This window comes from Dermochelys coriacea, chromosome 2, assembly GCF_009764565.3.
Source record: "Dermochelys coriacea isolate rDerCor1 chromosome 2, rDerCor1.pri.v4, whole genome shotgun sequence".
NCBI classification, from domain to species: domain Eukaryota; kingdom Metazoa; phylum Chordata; order Testudines; family Dermochelyidae; genus Dermochelys; species Dermochelys coriacea.
The window spans coordinates 191,397,170-191,414,275 of record NC_050069.1 but is presented as its reverse complement, the minus strand read 5'-3'; the positions used below and the strand labels follow the sequence as shown (position 1 = coordinate 191,414,275).

At 41.0% G+C, this 17,106-nt stretch overlaps 2 protein-coding genes across 7 annotated transcripts in view; one reads left to right on the top strand and one right to left on the bottom strand.

Moving 5' to 3' along the window:
* DNAJC13 (DnaJ heat shock protein family (Hsp40) member C13) overlaps window positions 1–3,403 on the top strand; it is a 106,414-nt gene extending 103,011 nt beyond the window's left edge. For both annotated transcript variants that reach the window (XM_038392553.2, XM_038392552.2), the window contains one exon: window positions 2,555–3,403. In XM_038392553.2, the coding sequence (XP_038248481.1) occupies window positions 2,555–2,652 (98 nt within the window). In that variant the 3' untranslated portion in view covers window positions 2,653–3,403. The remainder of the gene's footprint in view (window positions 1–2,554) is intronic.
* Window positions 3,404–4,783: 1,380 nt separating this feature from the next.
* Window positions 4,784–17,106, bottom strand: part of ACAD11 (acyl-CoA dehydrogenase family member 11) — a 56,373-nt gene continuing 44,050 nt past the window's right edge. For 3 of the 5 annotated variants that reach the window (XM_038392557.2, XM_043508925.1, XM_038392565.1), the window contains 7 exons: window positions 14,279–14,345; window positions 13,140–13,225; window positions 12,850–12,921; window positions 11,433–11,587; window positions 9,004–9,120; window positions 7,865–7,974; window positions 4,784–5,334 (listed from right to left, as the gene is read on the bottom strand). In XM_038392557.2, the coding sequence (XP_038248485.1) occupies window positions 5,220–5,334; window positions 7,865–7,974; window positions 9,004–9,120; window positions 11,433–11,587; window positions 12,850–12,921; window positions 13,140–13,225; window positions 14,279–14,345 (722 nt within the window). In that variant the 3' untranslated portion in view covers window positions 4,784–5,219. Of the gene's footprint in view, window positions 5,335–7,864; window positions 7,975–9,003; window positions 9,121–11,432; window positions 11,807–12,462; window positions 12,695–12,849; window positions 12,922–13,139; window positions 13,226–14,278; window positions 14,346–17,106 lie in introns of those variants that run through there. The other 2 variants (XM_038392559.2, XR_006279279.1) reach the window with 2 other exon arrangements.

Here is a 17,106-nt window from a genome sequence, read left to right as displayed (position 1 = left end):
CTGGGCGAGTCTTAAATGATAGGGGTGAGGCTAAATTCCTTATGCTTGTAAAGTGCTTTCTAATCATAGGAGGGAAGACACTGTAGAAATGATAATCTAACCATAAACTGAGTATTTCTCTATTTATACTCCGCACTTGTCTACACTTTAGATTGCTGTAGCGCTTTGTGAAGATGCTACCTATGCTGACATGGGAGAGCTTCTCCCATTGATGTAGGTAGTCCACCTCTCCAAGAGGCAGTAGCTATGTCGACACAGTGCCGTCTACATGGAGCTTGGTCAGATTAACTGGGTTGCTCACGGGTCTGGATTTTCCATACTTCTGAGTGATGTAGTTAGTCATGTAAATCTGTAGTGTAGACCAGGGCTGACAGTGTTCTGCCCTACCTTTGCTTCAAACTGCTTCGCTGTGTACTCTTCCCTTACAACTTCCCTTGCTTATTTCTTTCTCTCTCAGGTGTCTCTTCTCCTTCCCTTCTAACTGGTAGCAGTCCCCTTCACCTCAGAAGTGGGCTTTAGATGTGCTCTGCCAGGCAGCTTGCTAACTTCTGTGTAGCTCTCTAATGCAGGTAGATATCATTTTGCTAAATGCATGTTCCATTCACTGCATTCCTAGTAACTGACTGATATGCTTTTAGATGCATGCTATGCAATAGAAGCAAGTGTGTAGTCTCCTCAAAATATTGCACAGGGGTGCAAAATACTATACAGACTATTAAACTGCTGCAATTGTACTTACTGTTCCAAAAATTGTAACTCGCTCCTCCTAGAGAAGATACCTTGTTGAATGATCTAAATATATAGACTAAACCATTCCTGAAGGAATTTATTGGAATATTTTTTTCTGGGGAAAATATTTAAGGAAGAATCATAGAATCATAGAATATCAGGGTTGGAAGGGACCCCAGAAGGTCATCTAGTCCAACCCCCTGCTCAAAGCAGGACCAAGTCCCAGTTAAATCATCCCAGCTAGGGCTTTGTCAAGCCTGACCTTAAAAACCTCTAAGGAAGGAGATTCTACCACCTCCCTAGGTAACGCATTCCAGTGTTTCACCACCCTCTTAGTGAAAAAGTTTTTCCTAATATCCAATCTAAACCTCCCCCATTGCAACTTGAGACCATTACTCCTCGTTCTGTCATCTGCTACCATTGAGAACAGTCTAGAGCCATCCTCTTTGAAACCCCCTTTCAGAAGTGAATTGGATTAGTATGTTGAATCTGTTAGGGTTCACACACGATTTTGAGTCCAGTCCACTGCTTTGTGCCAGTAAGCTGAGGTAAATATCCACCAATTGGTTTGTGAAACAAGTATACCTTGTGTATATATATATAGTATAGAGTTAAGCTTTATTCAGAAATCCCTAAGTAGCAGGGGTTTTGTAGTGTTTTTTTTGTTTTGAAAAAGTCCTATGGATCCTTACACTTCCCCTGCCCTACAACCAGCTTCTTTTCACCAGTTAGTACTCTGCATACTTCATCCTCCAGTTGATTTTGCTTTTAGATCAACTTTTTCATGAACGTCAAAGTGGACTGCTTTCTACCTGTTTACTCACAAGGTTCATGAAGGGTGTGATGCATTCGGATCACCTCAAGACACAAGAGGTGTCATAAAAATGTAATGTCCTTAGTTGGCTACTATTCTTGAGTCACCCAGTACCTAGCTATGAGTCCAGGTTTCTCATATGGAAACGTTTAGTCCTTGTGGCAGTGACTTTAGATTCAAGCTCTAGTGACAAATCTACTGTAGACTAAGGTTACTGTTAAAAGGGAAGGAGTGCAGATCTATTAAACTCTGATCCAATCAAGAATTACAGGGACTTTCCTTTTCTTCTGAGGAGATGGAACATTAATATTCACTTTCTTCAGGCTTGGCAGTGCTGCTTGTATTCTGAATGCTTTCTGCCTTTTAAGTGAAAGAGAAGTACTAGTTGTACTATGCCATCTCAACAGGGATAGACATGTTGCCAGCTAGTGAGACAGTTTAATGGCTTTATCCCTCCTAAGTATGGGAGTTCCTGCTAGTTGTATCCAAAAGCATAAATGCCAGCGTGAGGGTATCCAATTATAAAATATCTGAATACTTGTTATCATTAGGTCACTTTATTTTGTCAGTTTATCTTCCATTGGGCTGGAATTGATTTTTCAGGGTTTTTTTTTTTGTTCCTTGTTGTCTAGTGGTACACAGCACATTAGATTTATTAAACTTCAGACTCTCAAATATATGAAGATGCCACCCCAAACCCTAGGCACCCTCTATTTCCTTAAGCACAAATCCTAGGAATTTCCTAGGCTTTCATACTACAGTGACTGGGGATGGACGGATATGAATGAGATTTATCCTCAATTCCTGATGGCAAGTTTTAAAAATAAAAACCATAAAACAGATTGTGTTAACCTTAATGAGGAGACAGCTATAAGGTCAGTCAAACTGTCTCAGTATTTTCAAAGATGAAAATGTTAACAAGGGTGATTCTGAATAAGTGTAAAGAACAGCCATTTGATTATATTAAAACTAATTATCAATATTTTTCTTTCTCCCCTCCCCCCCCACCAGGCCCTGGAGTTGCTGGCTACCTTACTGCAGGAACGACATCCTCTGTAATGCCCAGTGTACCACCCCCTGTAGACAATGAATTGGGAGATACCAGCTAAGAGATTTGAAATATCCATGAAAGACTTTTAAAGGCAGATTGGCCAGTGATGAGGAACTGCAGTTTCCTCCCTTGGATGCATTGAAATGAACTTACTGCCTTTCCAATTGTTTCCTGACAGTGTTATTCCTTTTTCTATGAATATATTTTTTTTAGGGGAAAAAAGTCAGTCATGTTGTAACATAAGAAAGCACTCTAAGGATCAGCCCGAATGGGTACACGAGAATTTTTTTCTTGTTGTACGTAAGCACATTTTGTTCCTTTCTATTTGTTTACAAGACTGTGAATCAAACAACTTTTTCCTAGTTTTTTATATTTTATGAATGAGCATGACTGGAGTTGAACTACAGTTCAGAAGAATTGGGCTAAGTCACTTGACCCCACCAATCCCACTAACAAGGCATTTTCCTCCTCTGCTCCTGATATGATCATTCTCATTGAACATGACTTACTAGAGGTTTGTCCCTGAACCAGTTCACTGATGTCCTTAATCATTAACATTATCCTCCTGTGCTCAAACTGCATCAGACACTTGTATGTATAACTGGCTGTACCAAATTGAAAACACTTCAGCAAAAAAAAAAAAAAAAAAAAAATTTAAAAAATCAACCTGATATGTAAGAACCTAGTTTAATTGTGAAATGTTCTATACATTATCCAGTACATAAAAACTTTCTATATTGAATGTACATTATACAGATCACACATGTACATAAAATTTTAAAAATAAAGGGAATTGAGAGCCTTGTTAACGAGACAAAGCTGTTCTTTTAATGGAATGTTCCTTCCTTCTCAGAAATGGTTTAGAATTCTAGAGCAGCCAGACAGTACTTCTGCAAGAGGGGTGTTCTTGTGTGATTGGAAAAATGTACTGAAGAAATTGGTGTGTGCTACTATTTTTGCCTGGAGCTGTAGAGCTGCAGTCCAATCCACAGCTAAACACTATGCATAACCTCAGTTGTTAGCAGTGTTAGCAACACTGATCTTGCATACTCTTGTTAAAAGTTCATCTGGGTAAAGTGTCATCATTATAGCCATAACTTTAAAAAAAGGATGAAATTTTACCTTTGTATGTAAACATGTGCCTCTGAGGAAAGAATCTGTCCTTTAATATTCAGTGGGATGGTCTTGCTGAAGTCAGTCTGGTCTACTGAAGACGCATGCCATTGGCATAGGGCAGGGGTGGGTGAACTTTTGGGGGGGGACTGAGGGCTACATCAGGGTTCCAAAACTGTATGGAGGGCAGGGTAGGGAAGGCTGTGCCTCCCCATAGACCCTGGCCCCTGCCCTGTCCCATCCACCCCCTCCTGCTGCTTGTCCCCTGACTGGCCCCACCCTCTATCCCACTCCCCTGCTCCCTGACAGGCCCCCAGGACTCCCACCTACTATCTAATCTCTCCACCCCTCCCCCCATTCCCTGTCTCCTTATCATGCCACTCAGAGCAGCATGTCTGGCAGTTGTGCTGCCCAGAGCACTGGTGGCATGGCAAGCTGAGGCTGTGGGGGAGGGGCTGGGAGCTCAAGGGACAGGCAGGATGTGGCCTATGGGCCATAGTTTGCCCATCTCTATGCTACAACTTGAGTATGATTCTTCTGCCTCTCCTCAAGCTAGCAGAGCATAAATAGCAGTGTACACTTAATAGCGTGAGTAGCAGCCATGGAGGCTTTTGCACAGCTGTGCTGAATAAATACCCACATTCTGGACTGAGTGCAGCCTGTAACACTTGCTCCCTAACTAACAGTTCCTTCTAAACCTTGATATGTTAAGTGATATGTAGTAAAATCAATATTCAATGTCTCATGCTGCCTGTCTATCACTACATTGCTGAAGAGCTGCAGAAAGTGTTTCTTTAGAACCAGCCAGAACAAAGAGCTAGCATCTGAGAGCAAGCAAGAGCTTTCTCTTGTTTCCTTAATTCCCCCTCCCCCTGCAACTCCTGCAGACTTGATTTTAACACAGGGTAGTAGTGACAGTTATTTGTCAGTGGTGGGCTGGATCATTCTGTAGATTAAGACATTTTTGGCTTATGATACAAGCAACACTTTTTTCTAAGATTTTTGCCTTTAGGAATATTCTAGAAGAAATGGAGTCTTACATACTGTTCTTTTTGTAAAGAAGCAGTATTGGACTGTTGGGGGAGAGATCTTTTATTCAGACTTATTCAATGCATTAGTGACACTTTTAAAATCTCAAACAGTAAACTGCAAGCTTTAGCTGGATGCAGTGCCCTCAGTTAAACCATTTCAGAAAATAAACTAACATTCTATAGGCAGCATCACAGAGGTCTTGATTGAGAGAACATCTGTGACATAAGAACTAAGGGTTTGATAAAGTAATCTTCAGGCTAGGGCCCTGAAAGGTTAACTGGAAAAATGTTGTTTAGCAGCTTAGGGCACTGGTACCTCTAAGCAAAACAAATCCAAGTTACCTTTGAACTATTAAACTTACCACTGTAGAATGTAGAAAATTAACATTTTGGTAATTTTAGTTCAAACTTCTAAATCATTCAGAAGTGTTTAAAAACCTGGTTCCTGTTAAAACAGAAGTAATGCTATTGTACGATTAGACTACATTTTTGAGGTCAGTTGCTTGGCTTGGTCCTGTAGTTCCAGTTTTGCAATTGCTGAGAGGTGAACTTCATCAGGCCCATCAGCTATTCGCAGGGTCCGAATAAAGGCAAACCTGCATAAGAAGTTGTTCTGAAATTAGTGTGGATGCTAGAGCCTGCAGTGCTAGCACTTAATAGGGTGGCTTGGTAATGTGATAGCAAAAAATGCAACTTAAGATTTTCTTTTATAGTTACACATCTCAATAAAAACCTAAAGTAGGATGTTTCCTTAACACATGAAATAAGGAACCTGGTGTTGCTAGAATTGTTTGATTGAACAGAACTAATTATGGGGAAGGAGACATTCTTAATGAGTAGAGCTAGGCTAGAGGAAACAGGAGTCAATCCAAGCTGGAACATCTTCCTCAATATTAAATCAGGTTAGGAGCCCCATGCATGAAGCCAGGAGCTTTTTTTTTTAATACATTAAACAAGTTTGATGTTGGCTGTTCCAAGTGCTTCAAGCTCCTTTAGGAAGCAAGCCTTTCCACTTCCTCTGGGAATTGCCTAGTGGAAAAGCCTGTCCTATTTGCACTGCCAGATACTGACTCACTTTTTACTGTAATGCAAGTAGCCTTTTGTTTGTAGATTTCAGATCTACAGAGCCCTGAAGTTAACTGGTTCTAGTCCCAACAGAACACCATTTACCATTCTACAACTTTAAGTACCATATCCTTTTCACTACACCTAGTTTCTACAGTTTTCTTAGCAGCTAGCCTGGCTACAGTTGATATCTGTTTTTAGTCCCCATTTTGGTCAGCTGTAGACTTGTCTGCAACTGGCTCTGTCCTTTCACCTCAAGCAATAGATGCTATGTTGGCAGACAGAGATCTGAAGTCATGGATGATGATTGGGGGTGGGGGGGAAGTAGTGACCTTTAGGGGATTGAACCAGCACATGTACACTGCAGTTAGCCACCAGGGGCTGGCCCCTGCCAACTGACTTTGCCTCAGGCTAAGGAACTCTAACTGCAGTGTAGATGTTCAGGTTTGGGCTGCAGCCTGCATCTTACACTGTAGTTAAACAGCCCCTTAGCAGAAGCCAGCTAGGATAGGCCCCCCCAACTACAGTGCAGAGTATAGTGCACACTGGCCATGCAACCTCATGTCTGGCCCTTAGAGGGGGAGAACTACACTTAAGTTTCACTTTTAACTCTAGAAGTGCACTTTGTTGTATTACAATACTACCTGGAGGACTCATGGGCACTGGGCTCCCTCCCATGGTGATGGATATTATACAAACAGGTCTTGAAGGTGCGAGTGGAAACAGAGTGCCTTGCCCAAGATCACAGGGAAAGCTGGGCCATGAACCCCCCTTCCAGTGCACTGTTCTATTAAACAATACAGCTACCACCAGCAGTAAGGCTTGAGTGCCTCTGAACTCAAAACTGTATTTTGGCCCATAGATGAGAGCAAATCTAAGCCAGCTATGAGAGAAGCAATGTTGATACTGAAACAAGAGAAGCTTGGGCCCATGTCTTGTAATGGAGGTGTTAATTCAAACTTTGCCAGTAATGCTTACACTTCATTGACACTGAGTCATCGGAAGGTCCAGTCTTGGTAAGAGACACTAGTTCATCCCCAAGTTGAGATCAATGCAAGAATCACTGGGCAAAATTCCACCGTGTGTTATGCAGGAAGTCCAACTAGATCATAACAGTCCCTGCTGGTCTTTAAAGTTACTTATTTTGTGTATCACCTCTCTACTCTGAGGTGTGGAATAACACCTTTGAGTACAGGAGACAATTCTGCTCTCATGCAGCCCCACTGACTTCAATGGAGGTGCAAGAGTATAGCAGGGCTAGAGCTGGGCAGATAATGGATTGTTCCATTCACTAACAATTGCAAAAAAAAAATCATTTTGGATCAAACTGAAAATGGAATTCTAAGTTTGTCAAAAATCAAAAGAGCAGCCCCATGTCTTAACCACTGGGCTCCAGGTCATTCTGTCTCTCCTGGTGAAGCTGTTTCACTTATAAACAGTCACTAGAAGTAGGGACTTGAACTTGCATCTCCCATATCCTCAGTGAGAGCCCTAAATTCAAGTCCCTGTTCTAATACTAAATTATTTATTTAAAAGTAAAACAGCGTCCACAGGTCTGATTGAGAATGACCCAGAGCCCTGTGGCTAGGATACCCTGCTGCAATGGGAGACTAGACTAAAGTTCAAATCCCTCAGCAGGCAGGGTCTCTGATATCCCATGAGACTGTCCTAACCCCTGAACTAAAGGTGATTAGGGAGCTGGCCATCTTCCCCACTCCCCAAACTTTAAAAATCTAGTCATTTGCTTTTCTGAAAATGCCTGAGCCCAGAACAAAACTTTGAGGTTAGGTCAAAATTACATGTTTTCGACATTACTAAACCATTTAGAGAATTTTGGGTGGTCAAAACAATCTGACAAACTTGATAAAAATTCACATAGTTTTGGGTCAGTTGAAACTGCATTTTTTTTGGTCAAATTACTTGACAAAAAGAAACTGCCCAGCTCCAGTCCCAGCAGAATTTGGCTCAATCCCACTTGAAATGTAACGCATTTTAACCAGTTTGACAAAGAGAAAATAGTGCTAGTTTTAGAAACATAGGATAGATCTCTCTCCTACTCACATACGAGCCAAAGGAAAATCCTGAGAAATTCCAGCTCCTCCACAAACTTGGATTGCATAGTCCACCACTTTAAGGACAGCTCTAGGTGCAGCCACCTTGATCATAGCTATCTGTATTAAAAAAACAAACCTGAATGTAGGAGTTTTCCCACTACGAGGTGTGTAGTAAATGGGAATTTCCCACAGCTCTGGTTCTGTTTTTTCCACAGGCCCAGTTCCAAGAGCTGGATTGCAATTAGCTGTGCATTTACCACAACTCAGGGATTTTGCATTGCAAGCTTCCACTCCATCTTTAACGTAACTTTATCCTGACCTTCAGGAATGACCTCAGTGGCTACAAAAGTCTGTACACACTCAATTCTTGGTCTCTCAAAGACTGCCAACTGTGATGGGGACACTTTAGAAATTGGACTAATGTGTCTATCATATTTGGGCTATCTTCATAATTGTTGCAGGGTGCTAGGTCCCAAAGAAAGGAAGGGTGCTTTGCACCATGCAGGATTGTGGCTTTAGAGAGTAAGGTTCTGTACTTATCCTCTAGGCCATCCAAATGCATTCCACCCCATTTACACCTTTAGGCTTAGACTAACAAGTAATGATTTTTACCTGAAACATAAATAAATATATCAGGTAAAAGATTACCAATATCCATCAATGACTGGACCTCTTTAACCTGTTCTAAGTGGCTAACAAACAGTAGTGACCAAAAATATCAAGCTTTTGCACAGGAGGGGCAAGAGAGCACAAATTTAAGACAATTAAGTGACTCTTTGATTTCAGAATTTCCACAGGTTTTTGGTTTGTTTGTTTTTTGCTGGATTCACTGGATCAAATCTATTAAGCAGAACAGCAAGGAGTTGCAAGGAAATTAAAAACAAAACAAAACAAAAAAACCCACCGAAGTTCTGTTTTTTAAAACACAGGAAGTTTGCCATTTTTTTGAAAACTGGAAAAAAATCTCATGTTAAAAAAAATAGAAAATTGAATTTTCTGTAAAAGTGTTCTCTTCCATAAGCAGGCTGGGGTTTATCAAAAGATTGTCATCAACTCTATTAAGATAGGAGCAAATCCTGAAAGTGGGTCCTTTATTACTTTAATTTTTTCTCTGAAAGACCAAAAAAATAAACAAACCCTGCTTACCTCTTTCCTTGCTTGTGCACTGCCCTTGGTATCAATGCTGCTAGCTGCCTTCAGTGTAAGCAATCGGGCCTGCTCAATGGCAACGCGGCTTTCAGCAATCCAATGGGCAACAACCTCCTGTAGAGTCATAAAGAGAAAATTGTGGGCATAAAATCATAGAATATCAGGGTTGAAAGGGACCTCACTGGTCATCTAGTCCAACCCCCTGCTCAAAGCAGGACCAATCCCCAATTTTTGCCCCAGATCTCTAAATGGCCCCCTCAAGGATTGAACTCACAACCCTAGGTTGAGCAGGCCAATGCTCAAACCACTGAGCTATCCTGGCCCCCCCATGAAACATCATCTGGTTTTCAGAACAACCCTTTGCCTCTCTCAGCTATACACCTGCAAAGTTTTCAATGCTGGATGCTTAAATAAGGCTCCTGGATAGAAATGGGGTGATCATGAAATGTACTGAGCTCCCACTGGCTTTGAAGGGATGTGTGTGTACTCAGCACTTCTGAAAATCAGCCCACTTCTTCTACACATGAGAAAACCATAAATTAAAACTAACCAGAGACACAGTCAACTAATAAAAGCTTTCCTCGTCCAACTACCAACCCCTTAAGCCCAAGGCCTAAGTGGACAGAGAGACAGCAGTGTCTCTTCATGGATGGGACAGGCAATATCCAGCCTCAGAGTTGCTGTGGTTCTATTCTTACACTAGAATCTAAAAAGAGAAAAAAGAACCACCCAACTGCCCATCCTCATTTGTTTGGCTCTTCCCATTGCTCTGGCTCTCTGCACCTGCCTGCTTGCTGTTCAGACTCCCCACTCTCCTCATGCTCTGGTAGTGTTGTCTGCCCTATTTGCACCTCTTCTTGTTGCTATTACTACCCATTCAAACCACCTCCCTGCAAAGTCCTTCCATGACATACAAAAAAGTGTCAGGGATGAAGTTCAATTAGTTATCTCCAATGTCCAAATCGGGGGGGGGGGGACTGGGGAGCAATGCGGGGCTTCACGACCTAGGGTAACAGTTGTGCTGTGGCTCTTAGTGCATCTGCCCTTTACTATTTTTGCCAATGTATTACTAGTCCCACTATAGTCAACTGCACAAGCTCAGCTTGTTTGCAGTAATTTAAGACCTTGTTAGCAGCCCTTGTGTACTATTTTCAGAATGCCTTTCCTGTATGAGGCTACCTTTCAGAGGTAACAGCATCTGGGCCTTCCATTTTGCACCTTTTGTGAACTCAGCAGGCCATAGCCTCAGTTAGTGTAAGTCAATGTAACTGAGGATCTGGCCCAATAATTTTCCCCCACAATCTTGTTTCTAGGTCTATGCTTCTAAGGCTATGTTAGTGTTCGGGGGGAGGGAGGGGGGAAGAGCGCTCCTGCCACCAAAGTGCTGTTCACACTGGTGCTTGTCGTTGGCAAAATTTTTGTCTTTCTGGGGAGTGGGGGTTTAACATCCCTGAACGACAAAAGTTTTGTCTTTCACTTGCCACTCTAGACAAAGCCTAATGGTTTGTTTGTTTATTTGAAAAGGACTCTGACAATATGTGCATTTTGTGATTCCACTGTCTGACATGCTAATGGTGGTACTTTGAATTTGTGTTTAACTGTTTCCTGTGATGTGCCAAGATGTTTATACAGCTATTTCTAATTATATCAGTTCTGTATAAACATTTTCTAGAATTTGCTGCAATCACTTCACTTCCTTCTTCCCAGCCTTTACTTTATGAAAAAAAGACAGACAAACATTTGTGTCTTCTTGGCCGAGACCCAGAAATACTGGATGTCTGCCAACCAAAGGGAGTCTGCAGCACATCCATTTACAGACGTAGCAAAACAGGTAAACACTATCAGGAAGGAATATCTGGCAGATCAGGGCAAATACTCAGCCTGGCCTTAACATTGATTTGCACTGGCAAAAATGAAGTTATTTTATAGCTATGATCACACAGTTCCCAGTCTCTGACTGGGCCCACAAGTCAAGGCTAGACATCTAAGTGCCCAATAATGGCGAATCAAATTTGTGCCTGTGAAAACAAGTCCAGGGTTTGCAGACCTGCCCTGCCTCTGGAGTCCTGGTCCATGCTGATCAGTGAAAACTAGCCAAAACTCTGCTTCAAAATGTGTATTTAAATACAGTAAACAGGGCTTTAGTACTTGTCAGGAAAACAACTATAAGAATTCACTCAGATTGCAGATCTTGGCACAATCAAAATGGAGACTCTCCCAACCTTAATATTTTCTTTCCTATTTGAGACAGATATTTAACCTACAGCATCTTCAGAGTTGATGGGAATTGGTAGTTATGGGTAATGTGTCTGACATCTCAACCTTTTCTAGAGTGATTGTTACTGTGGATGTTAGAATCCCAAGCTTCCACATGAGCTAAGCAAAGGGGTATTCATAGCAAACTAGGCAAAGAGGTAGTGGCTTACATGCTGGTACAGTTTCTTCCCAAAGGTCACCCTCTGAGCTGCACGCTCACACATTATCTGTAGAGCAGATTCAGCCACACCTATTGATCTCATGCAGTGGTGAATACGGCCTGGCCCAAGCCGACCTTGAGCGATCTCAAAACCCCTTCCTTCTCCTGTATGAGAAGAGAGGTGAGAAACAAAATGGCCACGTGGAACTCATTTCAATGCTTCAAATAACCGCGCACCTCTGCTCTGAAGAAAATAAGTGGCCGTACTGCAGGTATTGTCTGTGGCTACCCTAGAGAGGAGCTTCTTTACAAAGATTATTTTGCAGCACTGTAGCCATTTTAATTATTTCATACCTATATTCACACAAAGCAACAGACACCAACTCCCACTCTCTCTTCAGGTTCTGTCAGTACTATTTGTGCCTAAGGGGTCATTATTCTGGTTTCCAGTTGGGTTTGAATTATCTAATTATTTCTTACATTTTTATCAACTTTATGGGATTTGAGGTTTTTTAATTTGTGGTTTCCAGAGCATAACTGATGAATGTCCAACTGAAGGATCAGTTCCAAGGGTGATTCAATAAAACTCTAATTCAGCAAAGCACTTACATGGTAGACGAAGAAGCTATATAAATCCTGGCTTCTGCTCAGATGAGACTTAGCGTGCATCAGAGAGATCAAAATGTTCCTCCTACAAGAAGGGGCAGTACCACCTATTGTTGCTTATGCAGAATTCTGACGAGATCAGGCTTGTTCAGGATAGTATGGCCATAAGCTACATCAGAATTCTGTTCTGAAAGACTAAAGCAAACCTGTCTGTTGAGAGGCCTGGGCTGTATTCAGAAGGAATTAGGAAGGAAGAGAAGCCTCTGCTAAGAGGTTGGTTGTTCTTGGGTAAGAACTCCATAGCCTTTGCTTTGGCCTGCCACAGTGCTGGAGGAATTTTGGCACTGCTGGTGCAGCAACCATATCTACTTAAACCAGTGTTAGTTTATTACAGGAGGGGGAAAAGATAACATTCCAAGCCCTTTTCCTGGCTGAGCAAAAGGTCAATAGGTTGGAAACAGATGAAGCACAGTTAGTGGATGCTTTTCTGCTATGAAGAGGAGACAACTCAGATGCTGCAGACTAGTAGGAGATGTTTTGAGGCAGAAAAGTACAGCTAAGGGATTGTGTGCTGGCCCAATTCAACCCCTGTTGATACTACTGTCAAGAATGAACCTCTCTCTCTCTCTCTCTCTGAGGCTGCTCCTGGAAAAACTGTCTTTACATCTAAAACAGAAAAAGGAAGAACAAAAGCTTAACGGCATATTCCTTACCTAGGAAGGTTATTCATCACAACTTTCATCAGATTTTAAAAGGACACAATTACTTAAAGTTAGTGTCATTGCAGTGACTTTCAAAGAACAGTTAACAGTGAAGCTCACCAAGTATTAAATTGGAGGCAGGTACTCGCACTTCATTAAAATGAATTTCAAAATGTCCACCGTGGGGCTGATCTAATCACACAAAGAAAAAGCAAAATATCCATATATAAAACTGATTCTAGCCAATATTCACTCGCAAACTACAGGTGCTCAGTACTGATGTTCATATTAGATATGCATTCTAAGAGTGTCTTTAGTACTTTATGTTTATAGTATAATTCTTACTCCTGAGATTCCGAGTAGGCTAATACAAATGCAAACATAGCTGATAATTACTATTTCCTCCTTACCCAGGTAGCCAAACACGGAAAGAGGTCTTATAAGCTTTAAGCCTGGTATGTCCAGTGGAACTATGATCATACTGTGTTGTCTGTTCCTGATCAAGACAAAAGTAACAGGTTAGGAGAAATCTCAATAGCTATTTTAGATTTAAAAAAAAAAAAAAAAAGTACAACGTTTAAAAAGTTTGGTATGATCTGTCCTCTCCTGTGCTACACATATGGGTGGAGAGGTAGGCGAGAGCTGTGTTTAAAAATTCGGGGGGAGGAGGAAAGAAATGAAGGTAAAAATGCTGCTCCCAGAGGGGCTGGGCAGCTGGACATCGCGTTCCAACATTCAGAGATGGGTGCCAGACAGAAGGTGTGTGCCCTGAGTGAGAGCCTAAGGTTTTATAGTAAGCATCAAAATAGATGCCTTCATATTTTTCTCTGTGCTTGATGTACATGTAAATACAATACATTTTATCAGGGTTGAAAAGACTGAAGAAATACTCCCTGCTTTCAGAACTTGTGGTATGAACGAACGGTTAAAGCCCTTGATTCAATTAACTTTTCCTTATATACGGGCATCTCGATCTTACCCCATGTAAGTTAATGGGAGTTTTGGCATTAACTTCAGTAGGAGCAGGATTCAGACCTTTGATTCTTGCACTTACTTTTTCTGATCCGGCGAACTGTGTATAGTTTTGCCTTTATTAATATTCATAGAACCATTCCCTCCTCTAGTTATGCTTTAATAATACACTTAATGAATTAAATATGTAAACCAGGTCTGGTGGTAGACTTTAATTTTAAAAAGTGAGTATTCATTATGTTGATTTTAAAGGATACATTTTCAAAAGGTTGAAGGGAGAATTAAAGACATTAGGGCCATATGTTGTCCTTGATCCAACCCATACAGATCAAGAGTACCTTATGACTTAGACTCTTTATCTGAGAAATTCTGAAGTTTGGTCAGTTAGATTTCTGAGGATACAGATATGGCCTAAAGTTCCATTTCTAAACCACACTCAACTCTAACTGACCAATGCAATTAAAGTTGTTCCATGTAAAGATTTTGTGAGCAATGGCTGGTTCAATAAATAGGATTTTTCTTTAGGTCTCATTGCTTGGATTCTGAACAAATGTCTCAGTAACCATTTAATTCTTACCTGGATGCAGAAATATTTATATTTTTGGCCATCACAATTGCGACTTTGCAATTTGTATTCCCAGCCCCTAAAAACACAAGAAATTGCTTTTCACATAAAGAGCTCTCTGGGGAAGTAATTTAATGAAGTTTCACAGAACAACTTCTTACAGTGTTTCTTTAGTGTAACCATGGCAAAGGTGAGTAATCTATTATCTATGCTGTTTCTGGGCTATTGTGTAGAAAAGGAAGTGCAACCACCTAATTAACATGGAAAAAAATCAAACAGAAAATGCCCAGTTTCATCATTCATTTTTATTTTTCTAGGAAAAAGATCAAACAAGGTGCTTGAAGAGGGAGTCTACATTAATTCCATCACCCTTGCAGCTGAGCAAATAACAAAGGCAAGCACTCACTCACTCAAGCCAGATGCTGCCTTTCAAGCACAGCTAGTTTTTTTAAGCACTTTTCCCCCATTCAGAAGTGCTTTGTTCCGGTTTCAAGACAAAAATAAACTCAATGGGAATTCTTATCTGAAAATAGATCAGTAGTCTTTTGAGCCAGCCACAGCATTATCGGATACATGTTTGTGTGATAGAAAAGCAAAAATATAATGGATACTCCAAAAGATTATTCTAGGATGGATTATATGGATCTAGATTACAATAGTGACTAAAAAATGACTTCTCAACAGATCTGCTCCCCCACTATGATCTGCTCAGAGACCCTTCTCCTTGTTTTAATACCATTACATTCCTTTAGTCCTTTTTATATCCTACAGGAACACCATAGCTATGGGAGAGTGAGCTCTATTTGACCTTGCACAACTATCAGCAGAATTGTTAAATTGCCATGGCAATGAAGATGTCACACTTACACAGATTGTGTCACTGAGGATGGGATTTGACCTGCAGGGTCTTTATTACTGGTGGTGATGAACCAGAAGCACAATTTGACTCTACGATCCCAAGCTGAGGCTATCTCAACACTACCGTGGTAAATTGACCTAAATTACTCTACTTCAGCTACGTGAGTAACATAGCTGTAGTCACCATAGCTTAGGTCAATTTACTGAGGTGTTTACACTGCGCTGGGTCAATGGGAAATGCTCTCCTGTCGACTTATCTTACTCCTCTCGTTCCCGCTGGAGTACTGGAGAGCGCTGGAGAGCGCTCTGCCATCGATTTAGTAGGTCTTCACTAGACCCGCTAAATCAATCAATTGATGCAACAGCATCAATCCCGTGGTAATGTAGACATAGCCTCAAGTTTGCCGAGCTGGTAGTTAGAAAATCCATCCTGTTTATGGTGTAAAGTGAAGTGATTATATGGAGATCGCTGAGACACAACAACACGGTAACCCCACGACGACACTTTTCAAGTCACACTTCAGGGTAGTGGTACATTTAAAACCATTTTAAACATCCTCACACTAATGGAACATCTTTTCCATACACCAAGCCATTTTTCACTAATTCGGTACAATGGTGCCCATTTGATATCAACTGACATATAAACCATTCTCGTTTGACTAGCAGCTTTGAAAACATGTGGAAATGCTGCCCCAGCAGCACTTGGGGGGTCTCTACTGTATGGGGAAGTAGCTGGAAATAGAGCTACGATGACCAGAGTCAAGATGCCATAGAAGCTTTGAAGATAACTACTGCCTGGTGAGCACAGCCAGCTTGGCTTTGAAGAGAGCTACCAGCACAAGAGCACAGCCACCTTGACACAGGAGCAGTCTATAGTTGCATGTCCTAAGAGTGGGAGAGAGATTTACTTTCTTCTGCTAAAGTCTGTTTTTGCTTGGAGGGCAAGAGTTCTGGCTGTTTATTTCCCTCTTTCCTGACACAACATTAACTTTTCTTTAAGAGCGGAATTAGCAGCACTTTGTGAAACGTAAGCTGGAGATGTCAAGTTTGCAAACTGAAATATCACATTCATAGAAAAATCTGTGGTGGGGGGGAAGAAAAAAAAGGGGGTCTTTAAAAAAAAAAAAAAAGGCTAGAATAAATCACAAAATTCTGGATTAGTCTAGATTATACAGCAAAGTGTTCCCAACGTGAAACACAGATGTTCCACTTAACTGTAAAACAAATCAAGTTTGTACATTACAATGTACTGGAGAAAGGGATGGGAGTCTCTTTTCCCCCCCTCCCAGCTCCAGCACATCCATGGGGTAGGTTTCTAGGTGACATTTTTGTGGAGGAACAGCTAATGTGATCATCTGTGCCTCATGCCCCTAAAGACTCAGTCTGTAGACTCTGGGAATTGGTCATATGTCCTGAATAGAGGCGATATAACTAGTAACAGACATGGGGAATAGCACTGTATATTGCACTGGTGAGTATTTTTCTAAAGCTATTTTAATTTAGCATGTGTAAAGTAAAGGGTGGAGATAAAAACACTCCCAGTATCAGACTGTCAGTGCTACAGACATAACCATTAAAAATGTATCACCCCTTCCAGTCAATCATGTTTAGCTTATAATTGTAGTTTGAAATCCATCAGTAATGGTGTTATTTTCCTAACCTTTGAGTAATGCAGCTTTCACCATAAAACCTGTCTCAGGACAAATGTGACCTTCTGAAATTAATATTTAAACAACTGAAAACCATTTTAAACTGCATCACTGTCACATTTTATTTAAAAACAAAAAAACTAAAAACAACCCCACACCTAGGAAAAAGGTTTCCATGACTGAATAATCATATAGTCCAACAATTAGAAAAAAATTTTTTTTAAGTTAGTGCATAGTTCAGCACTGAGCCAAGACATCTGGTCAGATCTTATAAATCAATAGCACAAACAATGGCACGGAGAAAAGGAAATATCTCAATCTTGGGCGCAG